General features: G+C 51.5%; 3 protein-coding genes across 3 annotated transcripts; all 3 read left to right on the top strand.

Annotated features, from left to right (window-relative positions):
• The first annotated feature begins 299 nt into the window (after positions 1-299).
• On the top strand, positions 300-2,787 carry BO88DRAFT_404586 (DUF803 domain membrane protein). The gene is made up of 8 exons (XM_025706662.1): positions 300-683; positions 761-804; positions 857-882; positions 987-1,077; positions 1,142-1,232; positions 1,288-1,448; positions 1,508-1,799; positions 1,854-2,787. The coding sequence occupies exons 1-8, from the start codon at positions 670-672 to the stop codon at positions 2,332-2,334; spliced, it is 1,200 nt and encodes a 399-aa protein (XP_025563372.1). The 5' UTR covers positions 300-669; the 3' UTR covers positions 2,335-2,787.
• A 247-nt stretch (positions 2,788-3,034) lies between these two features.
• BO88DRAFT_364854 (SacI domain protein) lies at positions 3,035-6,491 on the top strand. Its single transcript, XM_025703996.1, has 3 exons — positions 3,035-3,507; positions 3,640-4,370; positions 4,427-6,491. The coding sequence occupies exons 1-3, from the start codon at positions 3,297-3,299 to the stop codon at positions 6,353-6,355; spliced, it is 2,871 nt and encodes a 956-aa protein (XP_025563371.1). The 5' UTR covers positions 3,035-3,296; the 3' UTR covers positions 6,356-6,491.
• A 1,634-nt stretch (positions 6,492-8,125) lies between these two features.
• Positions 8,126-11,240, top strand: BO88DRAFT_425257 (putative importin beta-2 subunit; the record flags this gene model as incomplete). Its single annotated transcript, XM_025708816.1, has 3 exons — positions 8,126-8,227; positions 8,474-11,080; positions 11,139-11,240. The coding sequence occupies 3 exons, from the start codon at positions 8,126-8,128 to the stop codon at positions 11,238-11,240; spliced, it is 2,811 nt and encodes a 936-aa protein (XP_025563370.1).
• Between the last annotated feature and the right edge of the window lie 691 nt (positions 11,241-11,931).

The raw sequence follows: 11,931 nt of genomic DNA, 5'->3' as shown, positions 1-11,931 counted from the left end.
ACCGCCTCTTGTCTTCTTTTCCCCTTGTCTACTCTCAGCTTATGCTTTTCCGCATAACGCCTGCTGTTCAAGTCACCCAGAATCTCGCCCTTCTATCAGCCAAATATCGCCCCCAGCCCGTAATATCTTGGGGGTTTGCCTCCCTCACTCGCTTCAACCACTTACGCGCGTCCAGATCCGGGCCGGTTCCGTCTGAAGGGGAAAACCCCACCGCACGAGCGCAGGCAGCCAGCCTCTAGGATCAGACAAGGTCAACTAACAAGCTCTCCTTCGATCGCAGGAGTTCTCGACCCCCCCAAAACCTACTGCCGCATCAAGGCTGCAGCATCTTACCCTGTCCGGCTTACTCGCTCCTTTCTGCCACCCAAACATTTTTTTTTTTTCTTTACTCTCGCCATTTGTTGTTGTTGTCGTTGTTATTGCTTCTCCAGTCCTTACCTAGGCGCTGTCGCTATTGTCTTTGGACTGCCGGTCATTGTTGGCGCGCGCTGCCGAATGCTTGGCTCCAGGTAGTCAAGTCAACTCAGTCATCAACCACGCCAACCCGTCCACTTTAGCCTTCCCATCGCGCTTCCCTTCAGCTCCGGCTCGGACTACACCTGTCCCAACACTCGTTAACATTGAAGTCGCTCAATTGCAAGGAGCATTCCGCTCCAAGCGTTTCTCACGATGATTTCCGAAAAGTATGATGCGATTTGTCTCCAATCTCTTGGCCCGTTGGGACCGTCGTCGGATTCGCAATGTACTGACCGTGGCGTAGGTATATCGGCCTCATTCTGGCCATTACATCCACAATGGCGATCGGTATGAGTCTTTCGTATTGGATTTACTCTCCGCAAGAGCTGACAAGTATTAGGTACAAGTTTCGTCATTACGAAAAAGGTTCGTTCGTGTCCAATCGCCGCCGATGACCAGCCGCGCGGAATTGCCTCTCCTCGATTTTATCGATCCTTGTCTCGAATAAACGACTGATATCTATCATATAGGGCTTGATGCAAGCATCCGAGAGGCATGGCTTTGAAGGAGAGGGTTTCTCATATCTCAAGAGTCCCATATGGTGGGGAGGAGTGGTTACATGTACGACAGGCCCTGTTCTTTCGATTGTCGCTTGAACGAGCGGAGCTGACTGGTGATGTTGTAGTGGCCGTTGGAGAAGTCGCCAATTTCGCAGCCTACGCCTTCGCCCCCGCTATCCTCGTCACGCCCCTTGGTGCGCTAAGTGTCCTGATCGGGTGAGGCTCCCCTTCACAGACCGAAGTTACTATACAGTGGGCTAACAGGCCATAGTGCTGTTCTCGGATCATATTTTCTCAAGGAAAGACTGGGTATACTTGGGAAACTAGGATGTGCGATGTGCCTCCTTGGCTCCGTTGTCATCGTCCTTCATGCGCCCCCAGACAAGCCGGTGGAGAGAATTGATGAGATTCTGGGCTACGCGCTGCAGCCAGGTACGGACTGACAAATCTCTTGAATTTCCGGTTGTTAGCTGACAGATTCCCTCTAATAGGATTCTTGATTTACTGTCTCGCTGTTGCTATCTTCTCTACCGTCATGATTTACCGCGTCGCTCCCGTTTACGGCAGAAAGAACCCTCTGATTTACATCTCCATCTGCTCCACCGTCGGCTCCGTCTCAGTCATGTCAATCAAGGCATTTGGTATTGCGGTGAAGCTCACGTTGGGAGGCAACAACCAGTTCACGCAGGCTTCGACCTACGTTTTCATGATCGTCACGGGTTTCTGCATTTTGACGCAGATGAACTACATCAACAAGGCGCTGAACCAATTTTCTACATCAATGTAGGTGCATGTCGACCTTGCAAGCCGTGTGCGATTGCTAACGATGTCTGTCAGCGTCAACCCCCTCTACTATGTCACATTTACGACTGCGACCCTGTGCGCCTCATTCATCCTTTTCAAGGGATTCAACACCACCGACGCTGTCAACACCATCTCCTTGCTCTGTGGATTTTTGATCATTTTCTCCGGTGTATATCTTCTGAATCTTTCCCGACACGACCCAGATGGACGACAGATGCTCAACGCGAAACTTGACGATGAGGGAATCCCCACTGACGGAATCGCCGGATTTCAGACTCGGAGGTCCATGCAATCCCGTCGCAGCAACGAGCCTCATCGCCGGAGCTTGTCGGGGACTTACATGAACGGGCACGGAGACCGTGAAGGGCTTATGCGTGCCTATGATGTCGAGAACCAGGCATTTGGGCTGTCCGACCTAGCCGGGGACAGCGACGGAGAGCCAGGTCCTACCTACAAGCGAAGCGAAGAAGTAGATCATTCTTCTCATCAGCCCAACAAGCCATCCGCACTATAGAATGATGCGACGCCTGACTGGTTTTTCATTTGCTTACCGGCTACATTTACGACCCAGAATATTGCTGTGACGTTTTCCTTTTATCTGCTGTGCTTCTCAACTTGCTTTTCTCCTTTCTCCACCCCACTTTGTTCCTCCTCTCACCCCCCTCGATGACCTCTATCTATCACCCCGTGGTTTGTGTTGATGGCTGCTTATTGGATGCATTGTACTTTTACTTCCCTCTCCAAGCGCGAGGAAATACCAGGACGAGGAACAAGAGATGCCCATGAATGATTTGGATGTGCATTGGGATTGTTTGTTTGAGTTCGTTTTTTCTCTTTCCTTTTACTTTTGCTGGTTATCCTCTCTTCTGGCATGAATCGCGGGCGAATCGACTGCGATAGATCCGAACTGTATATAGGCCCTAGGATAAACTTGGCAAGATAGATCTTTGTGTATTGACGCGCGCGGACTTGGCTGTGAGGCCATTCCTCCAGTGTTTTCTTCTGACTAGACTAGGTACACAGTAGATGTCTACTTATCTTCTACAAACAAGTAACTAACCGACCACTTACTTAGTGGCTGGGGCGCAGGTGACGTAGAGGAACGATGGAAAACCCCTCGCGATCGGGCAGGTTCTTGGTTTGCGGTTGGGTTTGGCCGCCCAGTGGGGTTGGCGGTTGAAGATCGATGATGTCGGCTTCTCTGCCTTGTTGTCCTGACAGGCGTTGGGATTAGTCTTGGACTAGTGCATCTACCGACTTTCGTTTGCCGGATGGCCTGTTCTACAAATTCCCCACTGCGGACGCCATAATTATTGAAGATATATGCCGAGCTATGGTGTGGATGGACAGACTAGAGATGTTCGGCTCTGCAGCAGCTTAGGCACCGCATCGTCCACTGCTGCTTCGCTTGCCTCGGAGCTCTTTGCGCTTCCCCACTGACCGCGACCGTCGCAACCCCGCGAAAGCTCAAGCGACATGCCGGGCTTGCTGCGAAAGCTAGTCATCATCGCCGCTGTCGATGGCTTGATCCTTCAATCTTCCGGCAATGGCTTGAGACATTCTGGGAATAATGAGCCCAGCTCTCTCCGCATCGACTACAAGACCAACAAGGTCTCCTCGCTCCCCGCGCCGGCCTCGGACCTGGACGAGGACAGAGACTCCGGCTTAGAGGCTTATGGCCTGGTCGGTAAGCAGCCCGTTCCTTGATTGAATATTAGTGTAGCTGTTCTCTGCGCCGGATATTCCATCTCGCGTTGGCGGTTTATATCCCGACTTAGTTACAGAGATTCCCATGGCTAACGTCCAACGTGCTTCAAAGGGCTGCTATCCGTTGCGTCATATTCTTTCCTCATCTCTATCACTCAGCGGCAACAAGTGGCTCAGATACAGGGCAAGCCCATTTATGCTGTGACTAACGTCGCGGTAATCCCGACCTCGTCGCAAGCCGATGCGATTCGTGCGATCTCTCAGGCAAAGGAGAGCCTGTCTCACGGAGAAGGTGGACCGGGCGAGACTGCCTCCGATGACAGTAGCACGATCTCGGACACCGAGACTGAAGGCGACGACACTGAAGTTGGCACAGTGCCAGCTTCCCCTGAGCAGGAAGTCACTCATTCCCGGGCTCGCAGTGTCGGCAGCATCGCTGAAGACGTGATTGGCAAAAGAGTGCGATTCGGGCGTTTTGCTGCAAACTGGCTCTCAAGGAAAACTCTTGGTTTGCCCGGACTTGGTACTGTAGGTCATAATTCTGCAGAGCCGCTCGTGGAAGATGACAAGGGGGAGCCTGAGACCATATCCTCTGAGGTGAATGATGAACGTTCAAACCCCGTTTCAGAGAATCATGATGCAACGCCTAAAACACTTGGAGAGCCGTTTCCCTCCGATCCAACCGTGGAGTTGCTTCCGAAGTTGCTCCGTTATACCAAGATGATCTTTTCTTCCCAGAACTTCTTTTTTGCATATGATTACGATCTCACTAGACAGTTCGGGACGCAGGAAGAGTCGTCTCTCAAGACTCATCTGCCGTCGCACAAGATTGTTGATGAACTGGTATTAGCCTTTCCTTTGTGACGGACAGTATGCACGTGCTAATCCATCATCTTCAGTACTTTTGGAACCGGCATCTGATGTCTCCCTTTATCACAGCTGATGCCCACAACTATGTTCTTCCGTTAATGCAAGATTTTGTTGGCCAGCGAGAGTTCACCGTTGAGGCTACCGAGACTACGGCTGAGAATCAATCCTCCGACACGGAAAAGCCGGACGAGGAGCTCAAGGAAGGACGCATACTAGGTGACAAGCAAGAGGCAGACGCTGTTCAAACCAGCGAGAAGAAGCGTGATTATCTACTCACCCTGATCTCGCGACGGTCTGTCAAGCGTCCAGGTCTACGATACCTTCGTCGCGGTGTTGATGACTTTGGGAATACAGCCAACTTTGTGGAGACAGAGCAGATTCTCTCCGTCCCGGATTGGGATCCGTCCCATAATGCTTACTCGTACCTTCAAATACGTGGGTCAATCCCACTGTACTTTTCGCAGTCGCCATACGCTTTCAAGCCAGTCCCTGTTCTGCACCACTCTACTGAAACGAATCAACTCGCCTTTGACCGACACTTCAGAAATCTGAGTCGGAGATACGGGAAAATCCAGGGAGTCTCCCTTATCGACAAGCAAGCCGGAGAGTTAAAGCTCGGAGAGCAATATGAGAAGTTTGCAAAGGCTTTGAATGAGTCAGGTGGTATAGATGGTGTGCCGCTTGCACTGGAGTGGTTTGACTTCCACCACGAGTGTCGCGGTATGAAATTCGAAAATGTGAGCCGCCTGGTGAAGCAACTGGAGGATACTTTGAGCGAATTTGGTGATACTGTTATCCGCAACGACACTGTCCTCCAGTCGCAAAAGGGTATTGTGCGCACGAATTGCATGGACTGTCTAGACCGCACTGGGGTCGCGCAATGCGCCTTTGGCCAATGGGCTCTAGAACGTGAACTGAAGCGCGAGGGCATCAACATCGATCTTGGCCGTGACTCTTCTACTCGGTGGTTCAATACTCTATGGGCAGATAACGGAGATGCTATTTCGAAGCAATACTCCTCGACAGCTGCCCTGAAGGGTGACTACACAAGGACCCGGAAGCGGAATTACCGGGGAGCACTGAATGACTTTGGCCTGACACTCTCCCGTTATTACAACAACATTGTCAACGACTACTTCTCGCAGGCGTGCATTGACTATCTGCTGGGCAATGTCTCCACCCAGGCCTTCCAGGAATTTGCGGTAGAGATGCAGACTACAGACCCAGGAATCTCAGTTCAGAAGCTCCGACAGAATGCGATCGACAGCAGTTGCAAGATTGTTATTAGCGACCAGTCGGAAGAGTTCCTGGGTGGGTGGACTATGTTAACCCCTCGGCAGCCGAATACTTTGAGGACCATGCCATTCGAGGAGGCGGTGCTTCTACTCACAGACGCAGCTATCTACAGTTGTCGCTTTGACTGGAACGTCGACAAGGTACTATCCTACGAACGTATTGACCTGCAGTCCGTGACCCGGATCAACTATGGCACCTACATCACGTCAGTGTTGACCGAGGCCCAGGCCGACGAGCAGAACAACGTGGGGTTAGTGATTGAGTATCTTGCTGGCGACGAAAACGCGCTGCGGGTCAACACCCGCTCCCTCCAGAGCCAGGTTACCTCGCAAACCCTCGACAGCAATGCGCGCCCCAGCACCGAGTGGAACATGTATGCATGGTTCAAGGGGACTCCCCGATCGACCACCCGACTCATCGCGTTCAAGGCGCTCCCGCAGAACTCGACGGGGGCGGCAGTGAGACAGCCGGATTGGGTGCGCAGTATCTGCGAGGAGATCGAACGGGCCATGAGAGCAGGCAAGACACGAGATGATGACGATGATGGAACACAGACCTCCATTATCGAGTCGTCAGACATTATATCGGTCGAAGAGGCAAAGAAGCGGACAGGATATCTGGAGCATTTGGTCTACGACATCAAGAAACTGGTGTGGGCGTAGACGGGGGGTTGTAGACATTTCGTTCATTTTCCCACCTTATACATCAAGTGACTTTCTGCACAAGAGCATAGTAATAATGATGTTCATAACTTTCAGAAAGTAACCTTCCATGGGTAATAAATGCATTCATTGTTGGGGTACATACATATCATCAGTATCATCAACTACCAACTACTTTATACTAGTCAACTTCCAGGGTATAGATCCACCGATCCACCATAGTATGCACGCGATCAGGGCGGCGCTTAGGCGAACGGAACTATTTCCTGAGATACGTACGTACGTAAGCTAGCTTTGAAGGGACGGACACCTCGTGGGAGGTGTGCACGATGGGATCGGAGTCTAAATCTCTCTCTGACAGGTCATTTCTGGCATCGTGATGGCCTCCTCCGCCGCCGACCAGGTCTCATGATACGTACTGCTGGAAGACTGGGGGTGTGGGTGGGGGAGATTTCGACACTAGGATTCCGGGATTGGCATCCATGCATGGAAGTAGTAGGGAGGAAGATAGTATCTTTGGTTTTTAAGGGAGATAGATACAACTTTGGGGGGATAGACGCATGGTTGGTTCAGTATGGAGATAGGTACTAACAGTCGGAGTAAACTGCAAAATTGTATCAAACCTGAATCCTGTTGTATTTTCTTCTGTTTATTGGAAATATGTCTGCTGCCCCTCGCTGGGCTGTGTCCGAAGGTAAAGGTATGTATCAGAAGGTAACTGGGGGAAACAAAGTGTATCAGTCATAGTCGCCGGTTACCATACCGGGCAGCTGGTTGCCTTCTTCTGCCTGGCGGTGGCATGTTTATTACTGTTTCGCTGGTTACCGCGGCCACCAGACCTCTGAAAGATAGAAGGACATCCCCGGTGACAATACCAGTGATGAACATGAACATGAACATTCCTTCTTCCATGGATGTATTCCTGCCCATCGCATCGTCCCAACTGGATCATCAGCCAGAGTTTATCCCTCTGGCTGGGTACAGAGGCAATGCACTAGAATACTAGGTGGCTTCATCTTCTTTTCAAGAACATATAGCCTGAATATCTTTTCCCCTTCTTCATAACCAGCCAGCCAAATTCTCCTACGTAAGGAAGGTGCTTGGAAGTACTGCTACAACCCAAGCAAGTATCTCCGGGTGCACGGCCTCTTCCATGTAAAGAACCAGAGCCAGGAGGACCACTACTTAGTGCCACATCCACTCAGAACTTTGGTAGCATTTTGGTGGTGGTTGCTAAGTAGGATTGTCTCCTTTGCCTCTCTGCCTCTGCCTCTCTCTCGCTGCCTCCCTCTCCCTCCCTCTCTCGGTTTCTCTCTCAGTCAGTCTCTCTCCGCCAGCCCAGGGGAATTTTCTCTTGTCGTCACCGGACAGCCTTCTGGCTCCATTGCGACTACTTTGGTCCACTTGGGAATATTTTGTGCGCTTGAATTGTGCTTCTTCTACTGTGAACATCGGATTGTTCCTTTTTTTTTGTTCTTTTTCTTTTTTCCAAATTAGAATCCTTTGTTGATTCTATCAAATAATATCTTTTTTATAATTTATCTTATTTATTTTCCTTGTCTTCCAATTTTTTTTTCTCTCTTAGCCTTCCGGGGAAGAAGGGGCTGGAGCCGCTTCCCACAAGTTCACGGCGGGGTTTCTTTGGGCTACACAACGTCCCCTTCCACTCTCGGTCTCTCTCTCTCTGCCTCTGTCTCTCTTCCTCTCCCTCGTCCTTCTACCCGCAATTGCTCCCCCCCCTCTCCCTCTGCCTTCCACCTTTGCGACATCATGGAATGGCAACCGCAGGACGATCCATTGAGGCAGCTGGCTTGCTGCCTCAAGGATTCCCTTAATCCTTATGATCGCCCCCTCCAAAAACAGGCCGAACAGGTGTGTCCTTGCTGTCGCTTTTCTCCCCTCTCTTGCTCCGCTTTATTTCCCTACTTTGAGTTTTTTTTTATGATTCCCCTCCCCTCGACCACCTCAACAGAATGATGATTCTGGGAGCTTCGCGGTCGCTGCAAGCGCCGGCTCTACCCCGTCTTCTGTTTAGCTTTGTTCTAGGACCTATCTTTCGCTTCGAAAAGTAAAAATTTGGCTGACCGAAGCTCTTCTCCGTCTTCTGTCGTCTGATAGATGCTAGTACAAGCAACCTCGTCGCCGGACTATGTCAACTACATCACCTACCTCTTCAGCACCCCGCAGGCTTCTCCGGTGCTGGGAATGGACAGCCAGACCTACGATATGGTCCGTTTCGCGGCTGCGATGAACCTGAAGACCAAAATTCACGTTGCCTACAACACGATCCCCCAACCCTGCTTGACCTATATCCGATCGGCCACCCTGCTCGGATTGCGCGACGAGAACCCTCACGTGCGGAAGTCGGCCGGAACAATCATCACAGAATTGGTGCAACAGGCGGGGCTATTAGCCTGGCCTGATGTGCTGCAGGAGCTGCTGACCCTCGTCGAAAATAGCTCCGGTGACATCCCGCCCATGGCCCAGGAGGCTGCCATGTCGGCTCTCTCCAAGGTGTGCGAAGATAATCGCAAGATCCTCGACCGTGACTACCAGGGACAATGCCCTCTCGACGTCATCATTCCCAAGTTGCTCGAATTCACCTCCAATCAGAGTTCGAAGGTCCGCTCAATGGCCCTCGGCACCATCCATGTCTTCCTCCCGCACAGACCTAAGGCCCTCATTGCTTCAATGGATCTGTTTTTGTCGCAATTGTTCCAGCTCGCCAATGATTCGAGTACCGATGTTCGTCGCACAGTTTGTCAGACTTTCGCGCAGCTCGTGGACTTCTCCCCCGAGAAGCTTATCCCCCACATGGAAGGATTGGTCAACTACATCATCATGCAACAGCACAACCAGGAGGACCCGGAGCTTGCGCTTGACGCCGCTGAGTTCTGGCTTGTCGCGGGCGAGCAGATCAAGCTCCAGCAGCCCTTGGCTCCCCACATGAGCAAGATCGTGCCGGTCTTGCTCCAGAGCATGGTTTATGACGAGGATGAAGCCATTCGGTTGACGGGCGAAGGAGATGATGCCGAGGACGAAGACCGCCAGGAAGACCTCAAGCCACAGTTCGCCAAGTCCAAGAGCGGCAAACTGGATATGTCCAAGTCAGGTCAAGCGAACGGAAACGCTGCTCCCGAGGAGGAAGACGATGACGATCTGAGCGAAGGCGAGATTGAGGATTCCGAATTTGGAGATGACCCCGAGGACGAATGGACGCTCAGAAAGTGCTCCGCCGCCGCGTTGGATGTTTTCTCGAACGTCTACCACGACCCGATCTTCGAAATCATCCTGCCCTACCTGAAGGAGACCCTCCGTCACGAGCAGTGGCCTCATCGCGAAGCTGCTGTCCTGACTCTTGGTGCTGTTGCAGATGGTTGTATGGATGCTGTCACGCCTCATCTTCCCGAGCTCGTTCCCTATCTCATCTCCCTGCTCAACGACGCTCAACCTGTTGTGCGACAGATCACCTGCTGGTGCCTCGGCCGCTACTCCGAATGGGCGTCGCACTTGGGAGACCCGTCGGAGAGGGCGCGCTTCTTTGAGCCTATGATGGAGGGTATCCTGCGCAGGATGCTGGACGGCAACAAGAAGGTTCAAGAGGCGGCTGCTTCTGCCTTTGCAAGCTTGGAGGAGAAGTCGGACGCGAACTTGATCCCCTACTGCGAGCCCATCCTTCGACAGTTTGTGCAGTGCTTCGGAAGGTACAAGGACCGGAACATGTACATCTTGTATGACTGTGTTCAGACTTTGGCTGAGTGCGTCATGGGAGAGCTGGCGAAGCCTCAACTGGTTGATATCCTGATGCCTGCTCTCATTGATCGCTACAACAAGGTCTCGGATCAGTCTCGGGAGCTGTTCCCCCTCTTGGAGTGTCTCGGATATATTGCGGCGGCCTATGGCGACGCCTTTTCTCCCTTCGCCACTCCCCTCTTCCAGCGGTGCATCAAGATCATCTATGAGAACCTGCAGGAGTACATGGCGTCCGTCAACAACCAGGCCATTGATGAGCCTGACAAGGACTTCCTGGTGACGAGTCTGGACCTTCTGAGCGCGATCATCCAGGCGATCGATCCGCAGAAGAGCGGCGAGTTGGTCGCCAACTCCCAGCCCCGGTTCTTTGACCTGCTCTGCTTCTGTATGGAAGATCCGAACTATGAGGTCCGTCAGTCATCGTATGCTCTGCTGGGTGACTGTGCGATCAACATCTTCCCTCAACTCGAGTCCTTCATCCCTAACATTATGCCCACTTTGATCAAGCAACTGGATCTGGATCAGATCCGGGATGATGATCGTCACACTGGATTCAGCGTTCTCAACAATGCCTGCTGGTCGTGCGGAGAGATCGCCGTCAACGAGAAAGCCGCGCTGTCTCCGTATATGGAGAAGCTGTACCAGGGGCTTTTCATCATCATTAACAACGAGGAGATCATCGACTCAGTGAACGAGAACGCCGCGATGGCCCTGGGCCGGCTTGGTATCTGCTGCTCCGATCAACTTGCAGCTCGTCTGAACGAATTCGCCGGAGTCTTCCTGAAGTCAATGAACAAGATTGAGTTCACCCGCGAGAAGGCTTCCGCTTTCCTCGGATTCAACCAGGTGGTGATGAAGAACCCCGCAGCCATGGAGTCTTGCCTGGTGGACTACTTCCAGGCCATCGCTGCCTTCCCCACCAAATCGATGAACCAGGAGGACTACCGTGACATTCAGACCTCATTCCAGCAGGTGTGTAGCCTTCCCCCCATACTGTTCAATATGTGTAACTGACTCAATGATGATGTAGGTGTTGCAGGGATATAAAAATATGATACCCAATTTCGATTCATTCCTGTCGCAACTTCCGGCCCATGTTGCTCAGAAGCTTCGTTCTGTATACCAGATTTAGATCTATATGTTTGTCATGTTAATGTTTCGTTTGAACGCAAAATTTCATGGCGAAAGGCGCATAAAATTGCATTTCCTTTTCCTTCTCCCACGCCGGCACCTGGCTCGGTGGTTGGCTTCTCCGGAATCATGGACCTTTCTCCGGGCGGAGGGAGTATGCACACCGTCTGATGATTAAGCCTTGATGTGGCGTGTTTGGAATCTGTTTCAATCGACTGTGCGTGGATCGCCGTGTCGGGGTCTGCATAGAGGGAGGGCTAATGGCTGGCTGGACCGTGGGCAACCAAAATAAAAAAAAGGGACGAAACGAAAAGAGCAAAAAGCGGATGGACATGAAACCCTGGGATAGTATAGCTCGGGACTATATAACCAGGAAGAAGAAGATGGCAAGAAGGGAAATGAACAATGAGACATGCCTATCGATCCTGTACCTTTTTTATTCTTCAATTTTCTTTCTTTATGTTATTAGATAGACCAGTAGAATAGTATATTAGATAGCCTTTCGATGCACGCAGGGGATAGTCGGCCGACAACCTGCTGTGTGCTTCTCAACCGTTGGCGTTCTCTTTTTATCAACTCTGATGATGTGAAGTTTCTTTTCTCTGCAAATTACGATGGAAGGGAGGGGAGAAGGGGGAAGATATAGTCTATAATCTATACGAATGATGTATATGAATTTTAAGTTCGACATC

The sequence above is a fragment of the Aspergillus vadensis genome (assembly GCF_003184925.1).
Source record: "Aspergillus vadensis CBS 113365 unplaced genomic scaffold BO88scaffold_10, whole genome shotgun sequence".
In the NCBI taxonomy this organism is placed as follows: domain Eukaryota; kingdom Fungi; phylum Ascomycota; class Eurotiomycetes; order Eurotiales; family Aspergillaceae; genus Aspergillus; species Aspergillus vadensis.
Note: the sequence above shows the minus strand (reverse complement) of the source record. Positions and strands in the feature narration are given on the sequence as shown.